Here is a 20,508-nt window from a genome sequence, read left to right on the forward strand (position 1 = left end):
TTTGTTTGTTTTTTTTATACTGCAGGTTCTTATTAGGCATCAGTTTTATACACATCAGTGTATACATGTCAATCCCAATCGCCCAATTCAGCACACCACCATCCCCACCCCACCGCAGTTTTCCCCCCTTGGTGTCCATATGTCCATTCTCTACATCTGTGTCTCAACTTCTGCCCTGCAAACTGGCTCATCTGTACCATTTTTCTAGGTTCCGCATACATGCATTAATATACGATATTTGTTTTTCTCTTTCTGACTTACTTCACTCTGTATGACAGTCTCTAGATCCATCCACGTCTCAACGAATGACTCAATTTCGTTCCTTTTTATGGCTGAGTAATATTCCATTGTATATATGTACCACATCTTCTTTATCCATTCGTCTGTTGATGGGCATTTAGGTTGCTTCCATGACCTGGCTATTGTAAATAGTGCTGCAATGAACATTCGGGTGCATGTGTCTTTTTGAATTACGGTTTTCTCTGGGTATATGCCCAGTAGTGGGATTGCTCGGTCATATGGTAATTCTATTTTTAGTTTTTTAAGGAACCTCCATATTGTTCTCCATAGTGGCTGTATCAATTTACATTCCCACCAACAGTGCAAGAGGGTTCCCTTTTCACCACACCCTCTCCAGCATTTGTTGTTTGTAGATTTTCTGATGATGCCCATTCTAACAGGAGTGAGGTGATACCTCATTGTAGTTTTGATTTGCATTTCTCTAATAATTAGTGATGTTGAGCATCTTTTCATGTGCTTCGTGGCCATCTGTATGTCTTCTTTGGAGAAATGTCTATTTAGGTCTTCTGCCCATTTTTGGATTGGGGTGTTTGTTTCTTTGATATCGAGCTGAATGAGCTGTTTATATATTTTGGAGATTAATCCTTTGTCCGTTGATTCATTTGCAAATATTTTCTCCCATTCTGAGGGTTGTCTTTTCGTCTTGTTTATGGTTTCCTTTGCTGTGCAAAAGCTTTGAAGTTTCATTAGGTCCCACTTGTTTATTTTTGTTTTTATTTCCATTACTCTAGGAGGTGGATCAAAAAAGATCTTGCTGTGATTTATGTCAAAGAGTGTTCTTCCTATGTTTTCCTCTAAGAGTTTTATAGTGTCCAGTCTTATATTTAGGTCTCTAATCCATTTTGAGTTTATTTTTGTGTATGGTGTTAGGGAGTATTCTAATTTCATTCTTTTACATGTAGCTGTCCAGTTTTCCCAGCACCACTTATTGAAGAGACTGTCTTTTCTCCATTGTATATCTTTGCCTCCTTTGTCATAGATTAGTTGACCATAGGTGCGTGGGTTAATGTCTGGGCTTTCTATCTTGTTCCATTGATCTATGTTTCTGTTTTTGTGCCAGTACCATATTGTCTTGATTACTGTAGCTTTGTAGTATAGTCTGAAGTCAGGGAGTCTGATTCCTCCAGCTCCATTTTTTTGCCTCAAGACTGCTTTGCCTATTCGGGGTCTTTTGTGTCTCCATACAAATTTTAAGATGATTTGTTCTAGCTCCGTAAAAAATGCCATTGGTAATTTGATAGGGATTGCGTTGAATCTGTAGATTGCTTTGGGTAGTATACTCATTTTCACAATGTTGATTCTTCCAATCCAAGAACATGGTATATCTCTCCATCTGTTGGTATCATCTTTAATTTCTTTCATCAGTGTCTTATAGTTTTCTGCATACAGGTCTTTTGTCTCCCTAGGTAGGTTTATTCCTAGGTATTTTATTCTTTTTGTTGCAATGGTAAATGGGAGTGTTTCCATAATTTCTCTTTCAGATTTTTCATCATTAGTGTATAGGAATGCAAGAGATTTCTGTGCATTAATTTTGTATCCTGCAACTTTACCATATTCATTAATTAGCTCTAGCAGTTTTCTGGTGGCAGTTTTAGGATTCTCTATGTATAGTATCATGTCATCCGCAAACAGTGACAGTTTTACTTCTTCTTTTCCAATTTGTATTCCTTTTATTTCTTTTTCTTCTCTGATTGCCGTGGCTAGGACTTCCAAAACTATGTTGAATAATAGTGGTGAGAGTGGACATCCTTGTCTCGTTCCTGATCTTAGAGGAAATGCTTTCAGTTTTTCACCATTGAGAATGATGTTTGCTGTGGGTTTGTCATATATGGCCTTTATTATGTTGAGGTAGGTTCCCTCTATGCCCACTTTCTGGAGAGTTTTTATCAGAAATGGGTGTTGAATTTTGTCAAAAGCTTTTTCTGCATCTATTGAGATGATCATATGGTTTTTATTCTTCAATTTGTTAATATGGTGTATCACATTGATTGATTTGCGTATATTGAAGAATCCTTGCATCCCTGGGATAAATCCCACTTGATCGTGGTGTATGATCCTTTTAATGTGTTGTTGGATTCTGTTTGCTAGTATTTTGTTGAGGATTTTTGCATCTATATTCATCAGTGATATTGGTCTGTAATTTTCTTTTTTCGTAGTGTCTTTGTCTGGTTTTGGTATCAGGGTGATGGTGGCCTCATAGAATGAGTTTGGGAGTGTTCCTTCCTCTGCAATTTTTTGGAAGAGTTTGAGAAGGATGGGTGTTAGCTCTTCTCTAAATGTTTGATAGAATTCACCTGTGAAGCCATCTGGTCCTGGACTTTTGTTTGTTGGAAGATTTTTAATCACAGTTTCAATTTCATTACTTGTGATTGGTCTGTTCATATTTTCTATTTCTTCCTGGTTCAGTCTTGGAAGGTTATACCTTTCTAAGAATTTGTCCATTTCTTCCAGGTTGTCCATTTTATTGGCATAAAGTTGCTTGTAGTAGTCTCTTAGGATGCTTTGTATTTCTGCAGTGTCTGTTGTAACTTCTCCTTTTTCATTTCTGATTTTATTGATTTGAGTCCTCTCCCTCTTTTTCTTGATGAGTCTGGCTAATGGCTTATCAATTTTGTTTATCTTCTCAAAGAACCAACTTTTAGTTTTATTGATCTTTGCTATTGTTTTCTTTGTTTCTATTTCATTTATTTCTGCTCTGATCTTTATGATTTCTTTCCTTCTGCTAACTTTGGGTTTTGTTTGTTCTTCTTTCTCTAGTTTCTTTAAGTGTAAGGTTAGATTGTTTACTTGAGCTTTTTCTTGTTTCTTTAGGTAGGCTTGTATAGCTATAAACTTCCCTCTTAGAACTGCTTTTGCTGCATCCCATAGGTTTTGGGTCGTCGTGTTTTCATTGTCATTTGTCTCTAGGTATTTTTTGATTTCCTGTTTGATTTCTTCAGTGATCTCTTGGTTATTTAGTAACGTATTGTTTAGCCTCCATGTGTTTGTCCTTTTTACGTTTTTTCCCCTGTAATTCATTTCTAATCTCATAGCATTGTGGTCAGAAAAGATGCTTGATATGATTTCAATTTTCTTAAATTTACTGAGGTTTGATTTGTGACCCAAGATGTGATCTATCTTGGAGAATGTTCCGTGCGCACTTGAGAAGAACGTGTAATCTGCTGTTTTTGGATGGAATGTCCGATATATATCAATTAAATCTATCTGGTCTATTGTGTCATTTAAAGCTTCTGTTTCCTTATTTATTTTCATTTTGGATGATCTGTCCATTGGTGTAAGTGAGGTGTTAAAGTCCCCCACTATTATTGTGTTACTGTCGATTTCCTCTTTTATAGCTGTTAGCAGTTGCCTTATGTATTGAGGTGCTCCTATGTTGGGTGCATATATATTTATAATTGTTATATCTTCTTCTTGGATTGATCCCTTGATCATTATGTAGTGTCCTTCCTTGTCTCTTGTAACATTCTTTATTTTAAAGTCTATTTTATCTGATATGAGTATAGCTACTCCAGCTTTCTTTTGATTTCCATTTGCATGGAATATCTTTTTCCATCCCCTCACTTTCAGTCTGTATGTGTCCCTAGGTCTAAAGTGGGTCTCTTGTAGACAGCATATATATGGGTCTTGTTTTTGTATCCATTCAGCCAGTCTATGTCTTTTGGTTGGGGCATTTAATCCATTCACGTTTAAGGTAATAATCGATATGTATGTTCCTATGACCATTTTCTTAATTGTTTTGGGTTTGTTTTTGTAGGTCCTTTTCTTCTCTTGTGTTTCCCACTTAGAGAAGTTCCTTTAGCATTTGTTGTAGAGCTGGTTTGGTGGTGCTGAATTCTCTTAGCTTTTGCTTGTCTGTAAAGCTTTTGATTTCTCCATCAAATCTAAATGAGATCCTTGCCGGGTAGAGTAATCTTGGTTGTAGGTTCTTCCCTTTCATCACTTTAAGTATATCATGCCACTCCCTTCTGGCTTGCAGAGTTTCTGCTGAGAAATCAGCTGTTAACCTTATGGGAGTTCCCTTGTATGTTATTTGTCGTCTTTCCCTTGCTGCTTTCAATAATTTTTCTTTGTCTTTAATTTTTGCCACTTTGATTACTATGTGTCTCGGCGTGTTTCTCCTTGGGTTTATCCTGTATGGGACTCTCTGCGCTTCCTGGACTTGGGTGGCTATTTCCTTTCCCATGTTAGGGAAGTTTTCGACTATAATCTCTTCAAATATTTTCTCTGGTCCTTTCTCTCTCTCTTCTCCTTCTGGGACCCCTATAATGCGAATGTTGTTGCGTTTAATGTTGTCCCAGAGGTCTCTTAGGCTGTCTTCATTTCTTTTCATTCTTTTTTCTTTAGTCTGTTCCGCAGCAGTGAATTCCATCATTCTGTCTTCCAGGTCACTTATCCGTTCTTCTGCCTCAGTTATTCTGCTATTGATTCCTTCTAGTGTAGTTTTCATTTCAGTTATTGTATTGGTCATCTCTGTTTGTTTGTTCTTTAATTCTTCTAGGTCTTTGTTAATCATTTCTTGCATCTTCTCAATCTTTGCCTCCATTCTTATTCCGAGGTCCTGGATCATCTTCACTATCATTATTCTGAATTCTTTTTCTGGAAGGTTGCCTATCTCCACTTCATTTAGTTGTTTTTCTGGGGTTTTTTCTTGTTCCTTCATCTGGTACATAGCCCTCTGCCTTTTCATCTTCTCTATCTTTCTGTAACTAACTCCTGTTCCTTTATTTTAAAAAAATGTTTGTCAATATCCATTTTATTTTCAGATAAGAGAGTAATATTATAACTAACATAAGCCAGTTTACTATTAATAGGTTGTTGATGTGTTTCTGAGCTTACTGACTAAAACATATTGTTTTCAGAGCATTTTTCTCCTGATTAATACTGGTTTTCTAATAACTAGCTCATTTTCAAGTGTTTTGGCTTCATGCTGAAGTTTTAGTGACTCTGGTTACTCTGTGAGAACTATATTTCCTATTTTTGCATGAAAAAATACATTTGAAAGAAATGGTAATGTCTTGCAAGTTATTGGTGTTTTCTAGTTATTAGCTCCCCAAGTAGTCAACATTGTTAGATAATAGCAGTAATTATAACCAAGGTTTATGAAGTGTTTCATATATTGGAGAATATTATTTGATGCTTATAAACCATTGTGATATTGATGAAATCACAATTAGAAAATCATCCTTTCCAGTAAAGTCTTTTTACATTCTTCCTTTCCCCTTTCTGGCCCCGTAATTAATTTCCATGTGGTGTTAACACACTTAACTCCTCAGTCTACTAGTTGCTATGCAGTTTGTTATTCTGTGATCAGGTAAAAGTGTATGTGTATATTTTTCTACTGTGCTTTTGCCCTAAAAGCATTTAAGCCATATAACCAGGAATAAAAAGAGAAAGCAAGATAATTTAAATTAGAAGTAGGTGAGAAAGTAAACGAAAAGTAAGGGTAAAGGCCTTAGTGAGGCTCAGACAGAAAATGCTTATCATAAACCCTATCTACTTTGTATGGGTGGAATGTAAATTTGGTTCTAAAAATGAGGACAGGGAGTTCCCTGGGGGTCTAGTGGTTAGGATTCGGCGCTTTCAGTGCCATGGCCTGGGTTCAGTCCCTGGTTGGGAAATGAGATACTGCAGGCTGCACCGTGTGCCGTTGCACCAAGAAAGGAAAAAAAATGAGGACAGCAGTGTATAAAATAGAATATGTTTTTTTTTCCTTAGTAACTTCCATTAATTTTTCTCTTTAATATTTATTTATTTTTATATTTGGTTGCACCAGGTCTTAGTTGCAGCAGGTGGGCTCCTTAGTTGTGTCCCCAGGGCTCCTTAGTTGTGGCATGAGAACTCTTAGTTGTGGCATGCATGTGGGATCTAGTTCCATGACCTGGGCCCCCTGCATTGGGAGCATGGAGTCTTATCCCCTGTGCCACCAGGGAAATCCCTAACTTCCATTAATTTTTGTTGAAACTATTAAGTGACAGTTGTGGCTTTAACAGTTGAAATGATGAATGTCATGTTTTACGTTTTTTTTGTAGACATGTAGCTTGTGAGAAATTAAAAACTTTAAAGAATGAATTAGTAAAGATTCATGTTACAATTATTTTTTGGAAAGGTTTCTCTCATCATTTTATGCAGTTTTCTTTGGTAATGCTTTCCACTATACAGTTAATTGAGTTAATTCCAAATACAGAACTTAGATATAAGACGAAAATACACTTTAACTTTTAAAAAATGTTCCATTTAGTATAAAGCGTTTTTAGTTTTGATTTTGAGATTAGCTGGTTTTGCATAGCAATTATTTTTGCATATTCTTTTTGTCTTTAGTCTTTTAGCATGAAGTTTTGCTGCCTCATTGAGGTGTTCTTGGCAATTGAGCTACAACTGCCAATGTTGTACATTGTGTATAATCTGGAGTTAATATTGGCTTTTGTTAAGAACTGCTCCCCCTTCCTGTTTTCTTCACCTGCAAGTCATTACTGTGCATACTTTCTTTACTGTTTAGATCATGTAACATGGTGGTTAAATAATCCTTAACAATTTACTGTATTCATTAGAACAATTAATTACAACAGATTGGTTTAAATACCAATTCAATTTGAATTTCTCATTTTCATATTTAAATTTATTTTTAAAGATTGTTACTTTAATTTTTTAATATTTATTAAAAAATTTTTGTTTAATGCTAACATATATTTCATCCTTATTGACTAACTGAAAGAATTCATTAACTTTCTTTTTATCCTCCTGAATCCTTATTAAGTAAAAGAATACATTGTATTTTTTTCTATGTATGTTCATGTGTTAGATTTTATTAAGAAAGATTGAATTGGCATCTGTAAATATATCTAGAAGCTTAAATCTTAGAATGATTCTCTGGATCTAATTTAGGCAACTAGTATAAGCACAACTTATTAGAATTTTTTTTCTGCTGTTTCTGGTCCTGTGCTACAAGTTACTTTTTAACCTTTTATAAAAGCATTGGCATTACACTATACTGTATGATGTGACAGGATTTTAATGTTATGGTCTTAATGTTTATGGCTTAGCATTTACTATAATGTTGCCTAAAATGTCCATTTATTTAATCCTAACTGTAAATTCAGGGTTTTTTTTTTTTAAAGTTTGGAAAAAGATTTTTATACAGGTCCTGACTTATTAAATCTTTTTATATTCTTTTTTGAAAATTCTCTTCAACTATGTCTTAAATTTTGTTAAGGGCTAATATTTTCAAACGCAGTAGCTGATTTTTATTAGAATATTGTTTGCCAGATGGCTTGCTTTACGTCAGTTAAAATAATCTTTAAAAAATGGTCATTATAAAGCTTTTAATGAGTATTACAGGTAGTCTTAATTAAAATTTCTTTAAATATTGAGCAGTGTACCTTCAGGCAATCAGCGTAGCTTAGGGAACCTTTCAGGGTAAAAATGGAAAGCTAAGAAGAATGAAATAACTTGAAAGGCTGAATCTGCATTTTTTGTGTTTCTGAGATCATGTATGTTTCCCATAGTTTATTTTACTCTGTAGATTTTTTTGTTGTTGTTAGAACTCCTGCTTATTTCTAGTTTAACTTTTTTTTTTAAATTTATTTTTGGCTTCATTGGGTCTTTGTTGCTGTGCGTGGGCTTTCTAGTTGCAGAGAGCGAGGGCCGCTCCTTGCTGCGGTGCGCGGGCTTCTCACTGTGGTGGCCTCTCTTGTTGCGGACCACAACTTCAGTAGTTGTGGCACGCGGGCCCAGCAGCTGCGTCTGGCGGGCTCCAGAGCACAGGCTTAACAGTTGTGGTGCACGGGCCCAGCTGCTCCGTGGCATGTGGGATCCTCCCGACCAGGGCCTGTACCTGCGTCCCCTGCACTGGCAGGCAGACTCTTAACCACTGCGCCACCAAGGGAGTCCCTCTAATTTAACATTTACAAAGATTTTCAGGCTCCAAAGTTTTGATTGCTGAAGTGGAGTACAGCAGATTTAAAGTAAATTGTATTGCCTTAGTATCAAAATTAGTTTTAGCTTTCTAGAATGTTTATTTTTATTAAATTTCAACTGTTTTATCAAGACATTTTAATATTCTGGTTCTTTTATGTGAAGGTGAAACCAGGATTAAAACAGGCAAAGTATTGATTAGCAACTTTTTTGAAGTGCACACATTGTCTTACTTTTACATGAGAACTTTTACTTTTTAGGGTAAATAGCAGGTATGGAATTTGAATTCACTTAGAGTATTAATTAGAAAGCAATGATTTAGCATTTTAGCCAAGGAAATTTATTTTTCTTCTGTTAGTTTTTAACATATGAAAAGGTAGTTAGAGATTTTAAAAGATATTTTGGGCCACCGCCCATTTAAAATGTTCTTTAATTTTATATTTTATTATAAAATTCCTAATGGAAATAGGAATAGCTGCAGGAATTCACAGCAATACTATTAATGCATTACTAATGCTTTGTTGTAGAATATGAAAGGTAGTCAAGTATATTCTTATAGTGTATTTTATTCATCCTCCTTCATTATTGCTAAAGCCATGTCTTAAGAATTTTGACCCTTAATAAAGTTCTATTTTATAAGTAAAATTTGTGTTTTTCCATTTACTTTTAAAATTTGTAATCTTTGTAACATTTGCTCTTGCATAGCACTTCTGTTACAAAGTTTTGAGATACAAATTTATTCTAGGACTATGCTGTGGAAATAAATGTCTTGTTATTTGAATTTCTTCTGTACTATAACTTTTAAACAAGTCCTTTAAATATATTAATTAGCCATATTTGTGCCCCCAAATATTAAGTTGTTGGTTTTGGAAAGAAAATTAGATTCTGCTATATCTTTACTTTTATGCTATGAAATGTGTAACAATATAGTTTTTTCAGGATTAAATTCTGGGTAGTTACTATTTTAAAACTCTGTAGGCCATTTGAAGACTGTTTTCGTAGTTCACCTTGGTATAGGAGATTGAAATGTGTTTGTACCTTCATTTTTGTTTACAGATATAGAAAGTAGTATGTGTCTTTGCATATGTTTGTGTGTGATCTCCTTCCTTCCTGGTTTCCTTTTGCATGTGTTTCTGTGTTCTTATTTAACTGACAGCTCAGAAAGGAAAATGTCTGGATACATTTAGTTTAGATCTTAGCTCTGCATCACTTTAAACATGTGAGAAGACTTCATGTTAAACAGAGTAAATGACAGTGTATGTATAAGAATTAATAACTTGTTTGTGTTATTAATATGTGTGTGTACAGATTTGTGTAAATAGTGGCCCTGATTTAGTATCAATATAAGATATTAAAAGTGTTTACTGTTATTTTGTTAATTAAAAAATTTATAAAGATAAATTATTTATAAAAATAAGTCAATAAAGGAGAAAATGTTGATAAATGTCTTTTGATTGTACTTAACAATCATTCCATTGTGCAAAACAGAACAAGGATCATTTCCAAACGGCCTCAGGTGAAATCTAATGGGAAACAATTTCAGACTGGTCTGAATTCACTGGTAAAAAAGAAATGTGTCTTAGATAAACATCTGATGTAAGTTATAGTACTTTGTACTACTCTTTTTGTGATTAGCTTCTAATTTTTTTATTTTAATAAATATGGTTGGTTTTGCTAGATGAAATAAGACCCTATTATATTGTCTTTAATGTGGATTTTATAAAAATCCTTTTTTTGTAGGTTATTTTGATTTATGAGTCTAAAGCAGCCTTTTCTTATTATGGAATGTTGAAGTTTTTTGTAAAGTGTTCTCCATAAAGTGAATACCTAGGTTGACATCAAATGTTTATGGAAAGGCATAATTTAAAATAAAAGACTCATTGCTTTTATTTTTAACTTTCACATTGCACTTTAACTTTTCTTGCAGGAGAGTTCTGATCTCCCCGTTGCTCTACTTTTGGCTCAGCATAAAGATAGATCTACCCAACTGGAAATGCAGCTAGAGAAACCTAAACCTATAAAACCAGTGACATTTTCCACAGGCATCAAAATGGTAAGCTGTATTTTAATCACTTGTTTGGAAGATATATTTCAAGGGTTATAGTTTATAATTTTATATTGATTTTTACAGATAAACTGGGAGGTTCAGATATTTAAGAACAGTGTCTGATCTAGGCTACATGTCTAGAAATATAAATATGTGCATTGTAAGAGGAAAGTAAAAAATAATAAATAAATAATTTACAAAGTATGCAACACAGTTTTGTTCTATATGATATTGAGTTTGTATGTGTTTTATTATTCTACATCAGTTTTTAAGCTTGTGGTGTAGAAAAACATTTCTTAAAAGAAAATGCAAACTTCCAGTTTCTGGTATGGCATGTAAGAAACTTGGAAGTTGCCACTCCATCCTGACAACAAGTAAAAACCTGAACACACTGAGAAATCAACAACTTTTTTAGTAAAGAGAGGTCACAAAGCAAACCACTGCCCTTAAAATTGGAGAGACCAGCAGAGACTACAGTGAATCACAGTTCACAAGAGCAGCAACTTTGTTGGAAGCCAGTGCTGGTGTAGGGAAACCGGAATTGGTTGACAAATTGCTGGAGGCTCAGTGTGGGCAACTCTGAGAGTTAAAAACTCCAGGGGAAACCAGTTATCAGAGCCCCACACTTTTGTGAGTCTTACCTGTTGTGTCTCTACCAGATTCTCTCAGTGAATATCAGAAAAATCCCCTTATGCTTTTTTTTTTAAATTTTTATTTATTAATTTATTTATTTATGGATGTGTTGGGTCTTCGTTTCTGTGCGAGGGCTTTCTCTAGTTGTGGCAAGCGGGGGCCACTCTTCATCGCGGTGCGTGGGCCTCTCACTGTCGCGGCCTCTCTTGTTGCGGAGCACAGGCTCCAGACGCGCAGGCTCAGTAATTGTGGCTCGCGGGCCCAGTTGCTCTGCGGCATGTGGGATCTTCCCAGACCAGGGCCCGAACCCGTGTCCCCTGCATTGGCAGGCAGATTCTCAACCACTGTGCCACCAGGGAAGCCCACGCCCCTTATGCTTTTGATAGAGGAAGGGGAAAAGGAACCATTTTGAAATATGCCAGAGCATTCTGTTCCTCCTAACAAGGCTTGCCCTTAGGATAAACTATTTCACCAGAGCCTAACCTGCTGGAGTTTTATCAGAGGCTCACTGATGTGGGTGAAAGGAAATATCCAACTATAGCTGCTCAAGTCTTCCATGTTGGAGAAGGGAAATACACAACTTCAGCTCACTCTAGCCATCCTGCTCCACCTGAGGGGAGGGAGATGGATTGAGAAGTGTGTGTGTGAAGTTCACAGTCCAGAAGCACAGGCTTTCTAAAAGACTGAGATCTTATCATAATACTATAAATTGTTCAGCCATCCCCCACACCTTACCACCATATTACTAAAGACCTGTTTACAGCAGTTCATTTTAAAAAGTGTATCATGCCTGGCTGTCAAAAAAAAAAATTATAAGATATACTAAAAGGCAGAAAACACAATTGGAAGAGATAGAGCAAGCACGAGAATCAGGATTAGATATGGCAGGGGTGTTGGAATTATCATACTTGGAATTTAAAACAACTGTGATTAATATGCTAAGAGTGCTAATAGATAAAGTAGACAACATGCAAGAACAGATGGGCAATGTAAGTGGAGAGATGGAAGTTCCAAGAAAGAACCAAAAAGAAATGCTAAAGAAAAAAAACCACTGTAACAGAAGTGAAGAGTGCTTTTGATGGCCTTATTAGTAGATTGGACATGCATGAGGAAAGAGTCTTGAGCAAGAGGATGTATCAGTAGCATTCTTGGAAACTGAAAACCAAAGAGAAAAAGCCCGGAATAAAAAAACCAGACCAGAAGAACAGAATATCCAAGGACTGTGGGGTGACTACAAAAGGTATAGCATAAGCATAATGGCAATACCAGAGGAGAAGAAAGAAAGGAACAGAAGAAGTATTTGAAACAATAACAACTGAGAATTTCCCAAAATCAACATCAGACACCAAACCAAAGGTCCAGGGAGCTCAGAGAACACCAAGTAGGATAAATGCCAAAAAAATCCTTACACCTAGGCATATTATTTTCAAATTACAGAAAATTGAAGATAAAAAAATCCTGAGGAAGCCAGAGGGGGAAAAATCCCTCACTTATAGAGGAGCAAAGATAAGAATTATTATCTGGCTTCTCCCTAGAAACCATGCAAGCGAGAAGAGAGTGGAGTGAAATATTTAAGGTGTTGAGAGAAAAAACCCACCAACCTAGAATAATGTACTGTGCAAAATTATCCTTTAAAAGTAAAGGAGAAATAAAAATTATCAGACAAAAACTGAGGGCATTTTTTGCCAGTAGACAATTTTTGCAAGAAATGTTAAAAGAAGTGCTTTAGAGACAAAGAAAATGATACAGGTCAGAAACTCAGATATCTAAGGAAAAGCATTGGAGAAGAAATGAATGAAGATAAAATAAAAACTTTTATTTTTCTTGTTCTCAATTGATCTAAGAGATAACAGTTTAAAATAATAGTGACACTGTATTTGACTGTGTTTGCTTATGTGTATGTATGTATACTTCACACACATATCCTTATATAAGTGAAATGAATGATAGTGATGATACAAGGGATGGGAAGAAGCAATTAGAATTATTTTGTTATTATAAGGTACTCACTACCCATGTTTCTACTACTCGGCTGTTATTTTTGAGGTTTAAAATTGCCTACTTTGTCATATGTGTGCTAGCTATTAGATTATAAACATCTTGAAGGCAGAAGTTGCGTATTGTAACTTTGTTTTGTATGATTGTGGGTATGTGGGTACCTGAATAATAGAAAATACTCATGATTTATTTTAAACTTACAAATGTAGGAAGTATGAACACATCTTTAAATAATGCAAAAGAAAACACTATTCATTAAGGAATTATCAGTGCTTTTGAACTAAGAGGCAGTATGGTGTAGAGGAAAGAAAATGGGCTTGGAAAGACCCAGATACAATGGGACTAAACCCCAGCTTCACCACTCACTAGATGTGTATCCGTGTTTTTTCATTGGTAAAGTTGTGATGATTTAGCTTTACATAATTATTCGGAGGATTAAAATATGTATATAAAATGCTAAATCAAGTGCAAATGTAATTTTATAAGTAATGCTTTTTGTTGTTATTATAGTTAAATATCTAAGTGAATTACATTATAATCTCTTTATGTTGTATAGTTAGGTAATACATATTCCAGAATGTCATGTAAATGGAATCATACAGTGTGTAGCCTTTTAAGTCTAGCTTTTTTAAGTTAGCAACATGCATTTGAGATCATCCATGTTGCTGCATGTATCAATAGTTGCTCCTTTTGTTAAGTAATAATACCATTGTACGGATATACCAGTTTCTTTATCCATTCATCAGTTGAAGGACATGTGAGTTGTTTCCTTTTTTTTTTTTTTATGTTATGAATAAGGCTGCTATAAACATTTGCTTACAATTGTGTGTGTACGTACGTTTTCCTTTCTCTTGGGTAAATACTATTAAGAATGAGATTGGTGATTTATATACGGTAGGGGTATGTTTAGCTTCGTAAAAAATTTTCAAACTGTTTTTCAAAGTACCTGTACCAGTTTGCATTCCTACCGACATTGATGAGTATTCCAGTTGGTCTGCATCCTCAGTATTAAGAATTTTAGTATTTTAGGCATTCTAAACAGATGTGTAGTGGTTATCTCATTATGGTTTTAATTTACATTTCCCTGATGACTAATGATGTTGAGCATCTTTTTGTGTGCTTATTTGCCATCAGTATTTCATTTGACTTTAGTATTTAACTTAATATATTAGATATCTTTCCAGATAGTGTTGTGACTTGTTATTTATTTATTTTCTTTCTTTCTTCTTCCTTTCCTCTCTTTTTTATAACCTTTTGTTTGGCGAAATGTATTGCATATACACAAAGGTGCACAGAACCAAACCATATAGCTTAGTGAATTATCACAAAGTGAACATCTGTGTAACCATCACACAGATAAAGGAAAAAAGTATTCTCAGTGCTCTAGAAGTCCTCATCATGACTTCTCACATCTGGCTAGCACCCCATTCCTTTTCCCAGAAACAGTCACTCTTCTGTCTTTTATGGCATTCCCTTTCTTGCTCTTTTAAGTAGCTTTAACATCTAAGCATGTATGCCTTAACCTGATTAATGTTTTGCTTGTCCAACTTATATTTGTGAGATTCATCTATGTTTTTCTATATAGCTGTAGGTTTTTTTCATTTTCATTGCTGGATAATGTTCCATTAGAGGAATATACTACTATTTATCCATTCTGCTGTTGATAGATGTTTGGATTTTTTTGAGTTTTGGTATTATACATTATACTAACATTTTAATATATGTTTCCTGGTCACATGCACAGACACTTTTTCGTGAGTGTTTACCTAAGAGTAGAGTTACTAGGTCATAGCGATTATGTATGTTCATTTTAGGAGATACTGCCAAAACATTTTTCAAATTGGTTTTTACCAATTGTACTTCTACCAACACTTGTGCTTTTCTGTCTTTTCCACTTTAACCATTCTGATGGGTATTTAGTACTGTTTTGTGATTTTAATCTGCACCTTATTTCACTGATCACTAATGAGATTGAGCATTGGCTATCCTATTTTGTGAAATACCTGTTCAAGACTCTTGCTCATATGTAGAAGTTCTTTATATGTTGTGGATCTAAGCCTTTTATTAGTCATATGTATAGTAAATAACTTTTGTCACTTTATGTCTTGTTTTTTTCACTCTCTTAAGGGTGTCTTTTGAACTCTTTATTGTTTAACTTTCTTTTATCCACCTGGAATTTTTTGTTTTCTTTTTTTGTGTGTGGTGGGAGGGAGGTGATCCAATTACTTTAATGCATGTTGAGATTCATATAACTTAAGTGTGTGATGGAATACTTATTGTTTGTTATTTTAGCAAAATTCAGCATTTGGTTCAAGGGCAAGGTGAAAATTTAGACACAGTTTTTATGTGGAATTACTGAATTTATTCCATATTCCTGAATGTGGAGACTGACACATAATGTAGATGAAAATCTAAATGTTTATGAAGTTAAGAGCCTCTATACTGTTTGGAAAAATCATCCCTAAAATGCAGGATGAAAAGTAACATTTATTGAACACCTATATCCCAGGGTTTGATTACATTGAACAGATGTTGGCAAGGATGCCAACACTGCTTAAGACTTTGTGACCTGTGATAGTTTCTTTTAATAAAAGGTGTCGTTTTTTGTTTTTATATCTCCATGAAATAGATGGTATTCCTATTTTTGCAGATCTGAAAACTGAGTCTCAGAGAGGATAGATTACATATAAAAGATGGCACCAAAACTCACTCTCTTTCTATTATACCTTATTTAATTAATGAGAATACTCAAAAACAAAACATAAATTCTATGTTACGTGTCTTTCTAATCTGAGGGTAGCTAGGATTTCAACTATTGCTTCTAATAGTGGACTGATTGTATAGAGGGTAATCCAAGGGACAGGAGCCACCACAATGACCTTTTCTTTTCCTGATCTGCTGTACTTAAAGAAAAGTCAGACACAACAAATGAAGTTAGATATGCTGAACTTGGAGAGCGTCCAAGGGAGGCATATAAATTTAATTAAGCTTTTTGGAAATAGATCCTTTGACGTGTGACTGAGAAGACAGGATTTATTTATTTAGTAAACCTAGAGAAATATGAAGGGTTAAAAATTGGCGTAAAATAATTAGTATGAAATGAGGATTTAATTATTATATATTGAGATATGTAGAGTTGAGACAGTGAATATATTTTGGTTAGGAATATTCACAGATTGGCTGAATATTTTGAATTATATTTCCTAGGAATTAAACTCTCAGTGAGTGGGGAAGTGCTAGGGGTACAGTACATATTAGAAGAATTATTTATATATAATTTGTGACTTGACTATCTAAGAGAGTTCCACTTAATCACTGTTTTATGTATGAATAGGTGAAACTTTATTTTGTATATATTTTGTCTTCTCTGGGGTAATAGTGTTTTGCACTCCTAAAGTAGGGATTGCAGCTTGGTTTCTCAGTCATTTGTTAGTTATTTTAATCTAATTGGTTCAGATTCCAACAATATAATTTTAGGACTTCTGTTTCTTTTTATCTTATAAATAATTCTAATTAAATTTTCCCCTAAAGAATAGATGTCGTTACCATTATTACATCATTCCTAGTTGAGCCAGTGAACAGACCTCAAAGTAGCAGTTTTTCGTCCCCATTTGTTACTAGCTTGTATCATTAAATATCCATACATCGTATCTACAGATTTAAGTACTAAGTCTTAGTCTTTTGGAAGTACAGAAAGACACCTTGATCATGTTGTAAAATTAGAAACCAGAATCTAAGGCTGGGAATCTGGTGCTTCTTCAGTTGTGATGGTGTTCTATACTTCACTACGCTTTGGCATGCAAACTGGAAACAAACTGAGTCACAAAGATAAGCTAAGAATTGTTTTTAAGTATAGCTTTTGGTCCTTTGTTGTTGATTGCTGGAGAGCAGTAAAGGGGAGCCTGTCATTCGTTGCCAAAGGCAAAAGCTGTTTGAGTATTTTACCCTTGATGTTTAAAAAAATTTTTTTATATTATCTATGGGTAAGCCAGAAGGGAGCTCATCTGTGACATAAATTGGCTTTTCTGATTGCAACAAATAAGATTTAGCTGTTTTCATCAAACATTGCTTATTATTCTGAACTCATTTGAAGATTAAACTCTTTGTTAACATTTGTTTATAGAAAATTGATATCCAATTGTATCTGAAATAAGAAAGTAAAAACTGTACTGAACAATTAAATCTATTCTTAATATATAATGTTGCGCTTTGGTAGCAAATCAAATTGTAGAAACCAAAGAAGTAATGTGGGGGAGGACCTTCAAGATGGCAGAGGAGTGAGACGTGGAGATCACCTTCCTCCCCACAAATTCATCAGAAATACATCTACATGTGGAACAACTCCTACAGAACACCTGCTGAACGCTGGCAGAAGACCTCAGACCTCCCAAAAGGCAAGAAACTACCTATGTACCTGGGTAGGGCAAAAGACAAAAGAAAAAACAGAGACAAAAGAATAGGGATAGGACCTGTACCTCTGGGAGGGAGCTGTGAAGGAGGAAAAGTTTCCACACACTAGGAAGCCCCTTCACTTGCAGAGATTGGGGGGTGAGTGGGGGGGGAAGCTTCGGAGCCGCGGAGGAGAGCGCAGCAACAGGGGTGCGGAGGGCAAAGCGGAGAGATTCCCACACAGAGGATCAGTGCTGACCAGCACTCACCAGCCTGAGGGGCTTGTCTGCTCATCCGCCAGGGCAGGTGGGGTCTGGGAGCTGAGGCTCGGGCTTCGGAGGTCAGATCCCAGGGAGAGGACTGGGGTTGGCTATGTGAACACAGCTGGAAGGGGGCTAGTGCACCACAGCTAGCTGGGAGGGAGTCTGGGGAAAAAGTGAGAAGGAGTCTGGAAAAAGTCTGGAACTGCCTAAGAGACAAGCGACCATTGTTTCAGGTTGTGCGAGGAGAGGGGATTCAGAGCACTGCCTAAACGAGCTCCAGAGATGAGCTCGAGCTGCCGCTATCATCGTGGACACCAAGACTGGCATGAAACGCTAAGGCTGCTGCTGCAGCCACCAAGAAGCCTGTGTGCAAGCATGGGTCACCGTCCACACCTCCCCTCCTGGGAGCCTGTGCACCCCACCACTGCCAGGGTCCTGTGATCCAGGGACAACTTCCCCGGGAGAACACACAGCACTCCTCAGGCTGGTGCAACGTCACGTTGGCCTCTGCCGTTGCAGGTTTGCCCGGCATTCCATACCCCTTCCTCCCACCCAGCCTGAGTGAACCAGAGCCCCCTAAAGAGCTGCTACTTTAACCCCATCCTGTCTGGGCGGGAACAGATGCCCTCAGGTGACCTACATGCAGAGGTGGGACCAAATCCAAAGCTGAACCCCAGGAGCTGTGCGAACAAAGAAGAGAAAGGGAAATCTCTCCCAGCAGCCTCAGGAGCAGCGGATTAAGTCTCCACAATCAACCTGATGTAACCTGCATCTGAAGAATACCTGAATAGACAACGAATCATCCCAAAATTGAGGCGGTGGACTTTGGGAGCAACTGTAGACTTGGGGTTTGCTTTCTGCATCTAATTTGTTTCTGGTTTTATGTTTATCTTAGTTTAGTATTTAGAGCTTATTATCATTGTTAGATTTGTTTATTGATTTGGTGGCTCTGCCTTTTTTAAAATATGTGTGTGTGTGTGTGTATATATATATATATATATATATATATATATATATATATACATATTTTTTTCCTTTTTCTCTTTTTTATGTGTATGTGTATGCTTCTTTGTGTGATTTTGTCTGTATAGCTTTGCTTTTACCATTTATCCTAGGGTTCTGTCTGTCCATTTTTTTTTTTTTTTTTTAGTATTTAGTGCTTGTTATCATTGGTGGATTTGTTTCTTGGTTTGGTTGCTCTCTTCTTTCTTTCTCTTTTCTTATTTTTTATTTTTAATAATTAAAAATTTTTTTTAAATAACTTTATTTTAATTTAATTTTCTTTCTTTCCTTTTTGTTTTTTTCCTCCCTTTTCTTCTGAGCTGTGTGGCTGACAGGGTCTTAGTGCTCTGGCCAGGTGTCAGGCCTGAGCCTCTAAAGTGGGAGAGCTGAGTTCAGGATATTGGTCCACCAGACACCTCCTGGCCCCACCTAATATCAAACAGTGAAAGCTCTACCAGAGATCTCCATCTCAACGCTAAGACCCAGCTCCACTCAGTGACCAGCAAGCTATAGTGCTGGACACCCTATGCCAAACAACTAGCAAGACAGGAACACAACCCCACCCATTAGCAGAGAGGGTGCCTAAAATCATAATAAGTTCACAGACACCCCAAAACACACCACTGGACGTGGTCCTGCCCACCAGAAAGACAAGATCCAACCTCATCCACCAGAACACAGGCACCAGTCCTCTCCACCAGGAAGCCTAAACAACCCACTGAATGAACCTTACCAATAGGGAACAGACACCAAAAACAACGGGAACTATGAACCTGCTGCCTGCAAAAAGGAGACCCCAAACTCAGTAAGTTAAGCAAAATGAGAAGACAGAGAAATACACAGTAGATGAAGGAGCAAGGTAAAAACCCACCAGACCAAACAAATGAAGAGGAAATAGGCAGTCTACCTGAAAAAGAATTCAGAGTAATGATAGTAAAGATGATCCAAAAATCTTGGAAATAGAATGGAGAAAATACAAGAAACGTTTAGCAAGGACCTAAAGAACTAAAGAGCAAACAAACAATGATGAACAGCACAATAAATGAAATTAAAAATTCTCTAGAAGGAATCAATAGCAGAATAACGGAGGCAGATAAACAGATAAGTGACCTGGAAGATAAAATAGTGGAAAAAACTACTGCAGAGCAGAAAAAAGAATAAAGAATGAAAAGAATTGAGGACAATCTCAGAAACCTCTGGGACAACATTAAATGCACCAACATTCAAATTATAGGGCTCCCAGAAGAAGAAGAGAAAAAAAAAGGGACTGAGAAAATATTTGAAGAGATTATAGTTGAAAACTTCCCTAACATGGGTAAGGAAGTAGTCAATCAAGTCCAGGAAGCACAGAGAGTCCCATACAGGATAAATCCAAGGAGAGACACGCCAAGACACATATTAATCAAACTATCAAAAATTAAATACAAAGAAAAAATATTAGAAGCAGCAAGGGAAAAGCAACAATTAACATACAAGGGAATCCCCATAAGGTTAACAGCTGATCTTTCAGCAGAACCTCTGCAAACCAGAAGGGAGTGACAGGACATATTTAAAGTGATGAAAGGGAAAAACCTACAACCAAGATTACTGTACCCAGCAAGGATGTCATTCAGATTCAACGGAAAAATTAAAACCTTTACAGACAAGCAAAAGCTAAGAAAATTCAGCACCACCAAACCAGCTTTACAACAATGCTAAAGGAACTTCTCTAGGCAGGAAACACAGAGAAGGAAAACACTTACAATAACAAACCCAAAACGATTAAGAAAATGATCACAGTAACATACATATCGATAATTACCTTAAATGCAAATGGATTAAATGTTCCAACCAAAAGACGTAGACTGGCTGAATGGATACAAAAACAAGACCCATATATAGGTTGTCTACAAGAGATCCACTTCAGACCTAGGGACACATACAGACTGAAAGTGAGGGGATGGAAAAAGAGATTCCATGCAAATG

At 36.1% G+C, this 20,508-nt stretch overlaps 1 protein-coding gene across 6 annotated transcripts in view; it reads left to right on the forward strand.

Moving 5' to 3' along the window:
• Positions 1 to 20,508, forward strand: part of MNAT1 (MNAT1 component of CDK activating kinase) — a 225,492-nt gene that overhangs the window by 68,274 nt on the left and 136,710 nt on the right. For all 6 annotated transcript variants that reach the window (XM_059914352.1, XM_059914354.1, XM_059914353.1 and 3 more), the window contains exon 6: positions 10,139 to 10,264. In XM_059914352.1, coding sequence (XP_059770335.1) covers positions 10,139 to 10,264 — 126 coding nt within the window. The remainder of the gene's footprint in view (positions 1 to 10,138; positions 10,265 to 20,508) is intronic.

Source organism: Balaenoptera ricei, chromosome 2 (assembly GCF_028023285.1).
Source record: "Balaenoptera ricei isolate mBalRic1 chromosome 2, mBalRic1.hap2, whole genome shotgun sequence".
Taxonomy (NCBI): domain Eukaryota; kingdom Metazoa; phylum Chordata; class Mammalia; order Artiodactyla; family Balaenopteridae; genus Balaenoptera; species Balaenoptera ricei.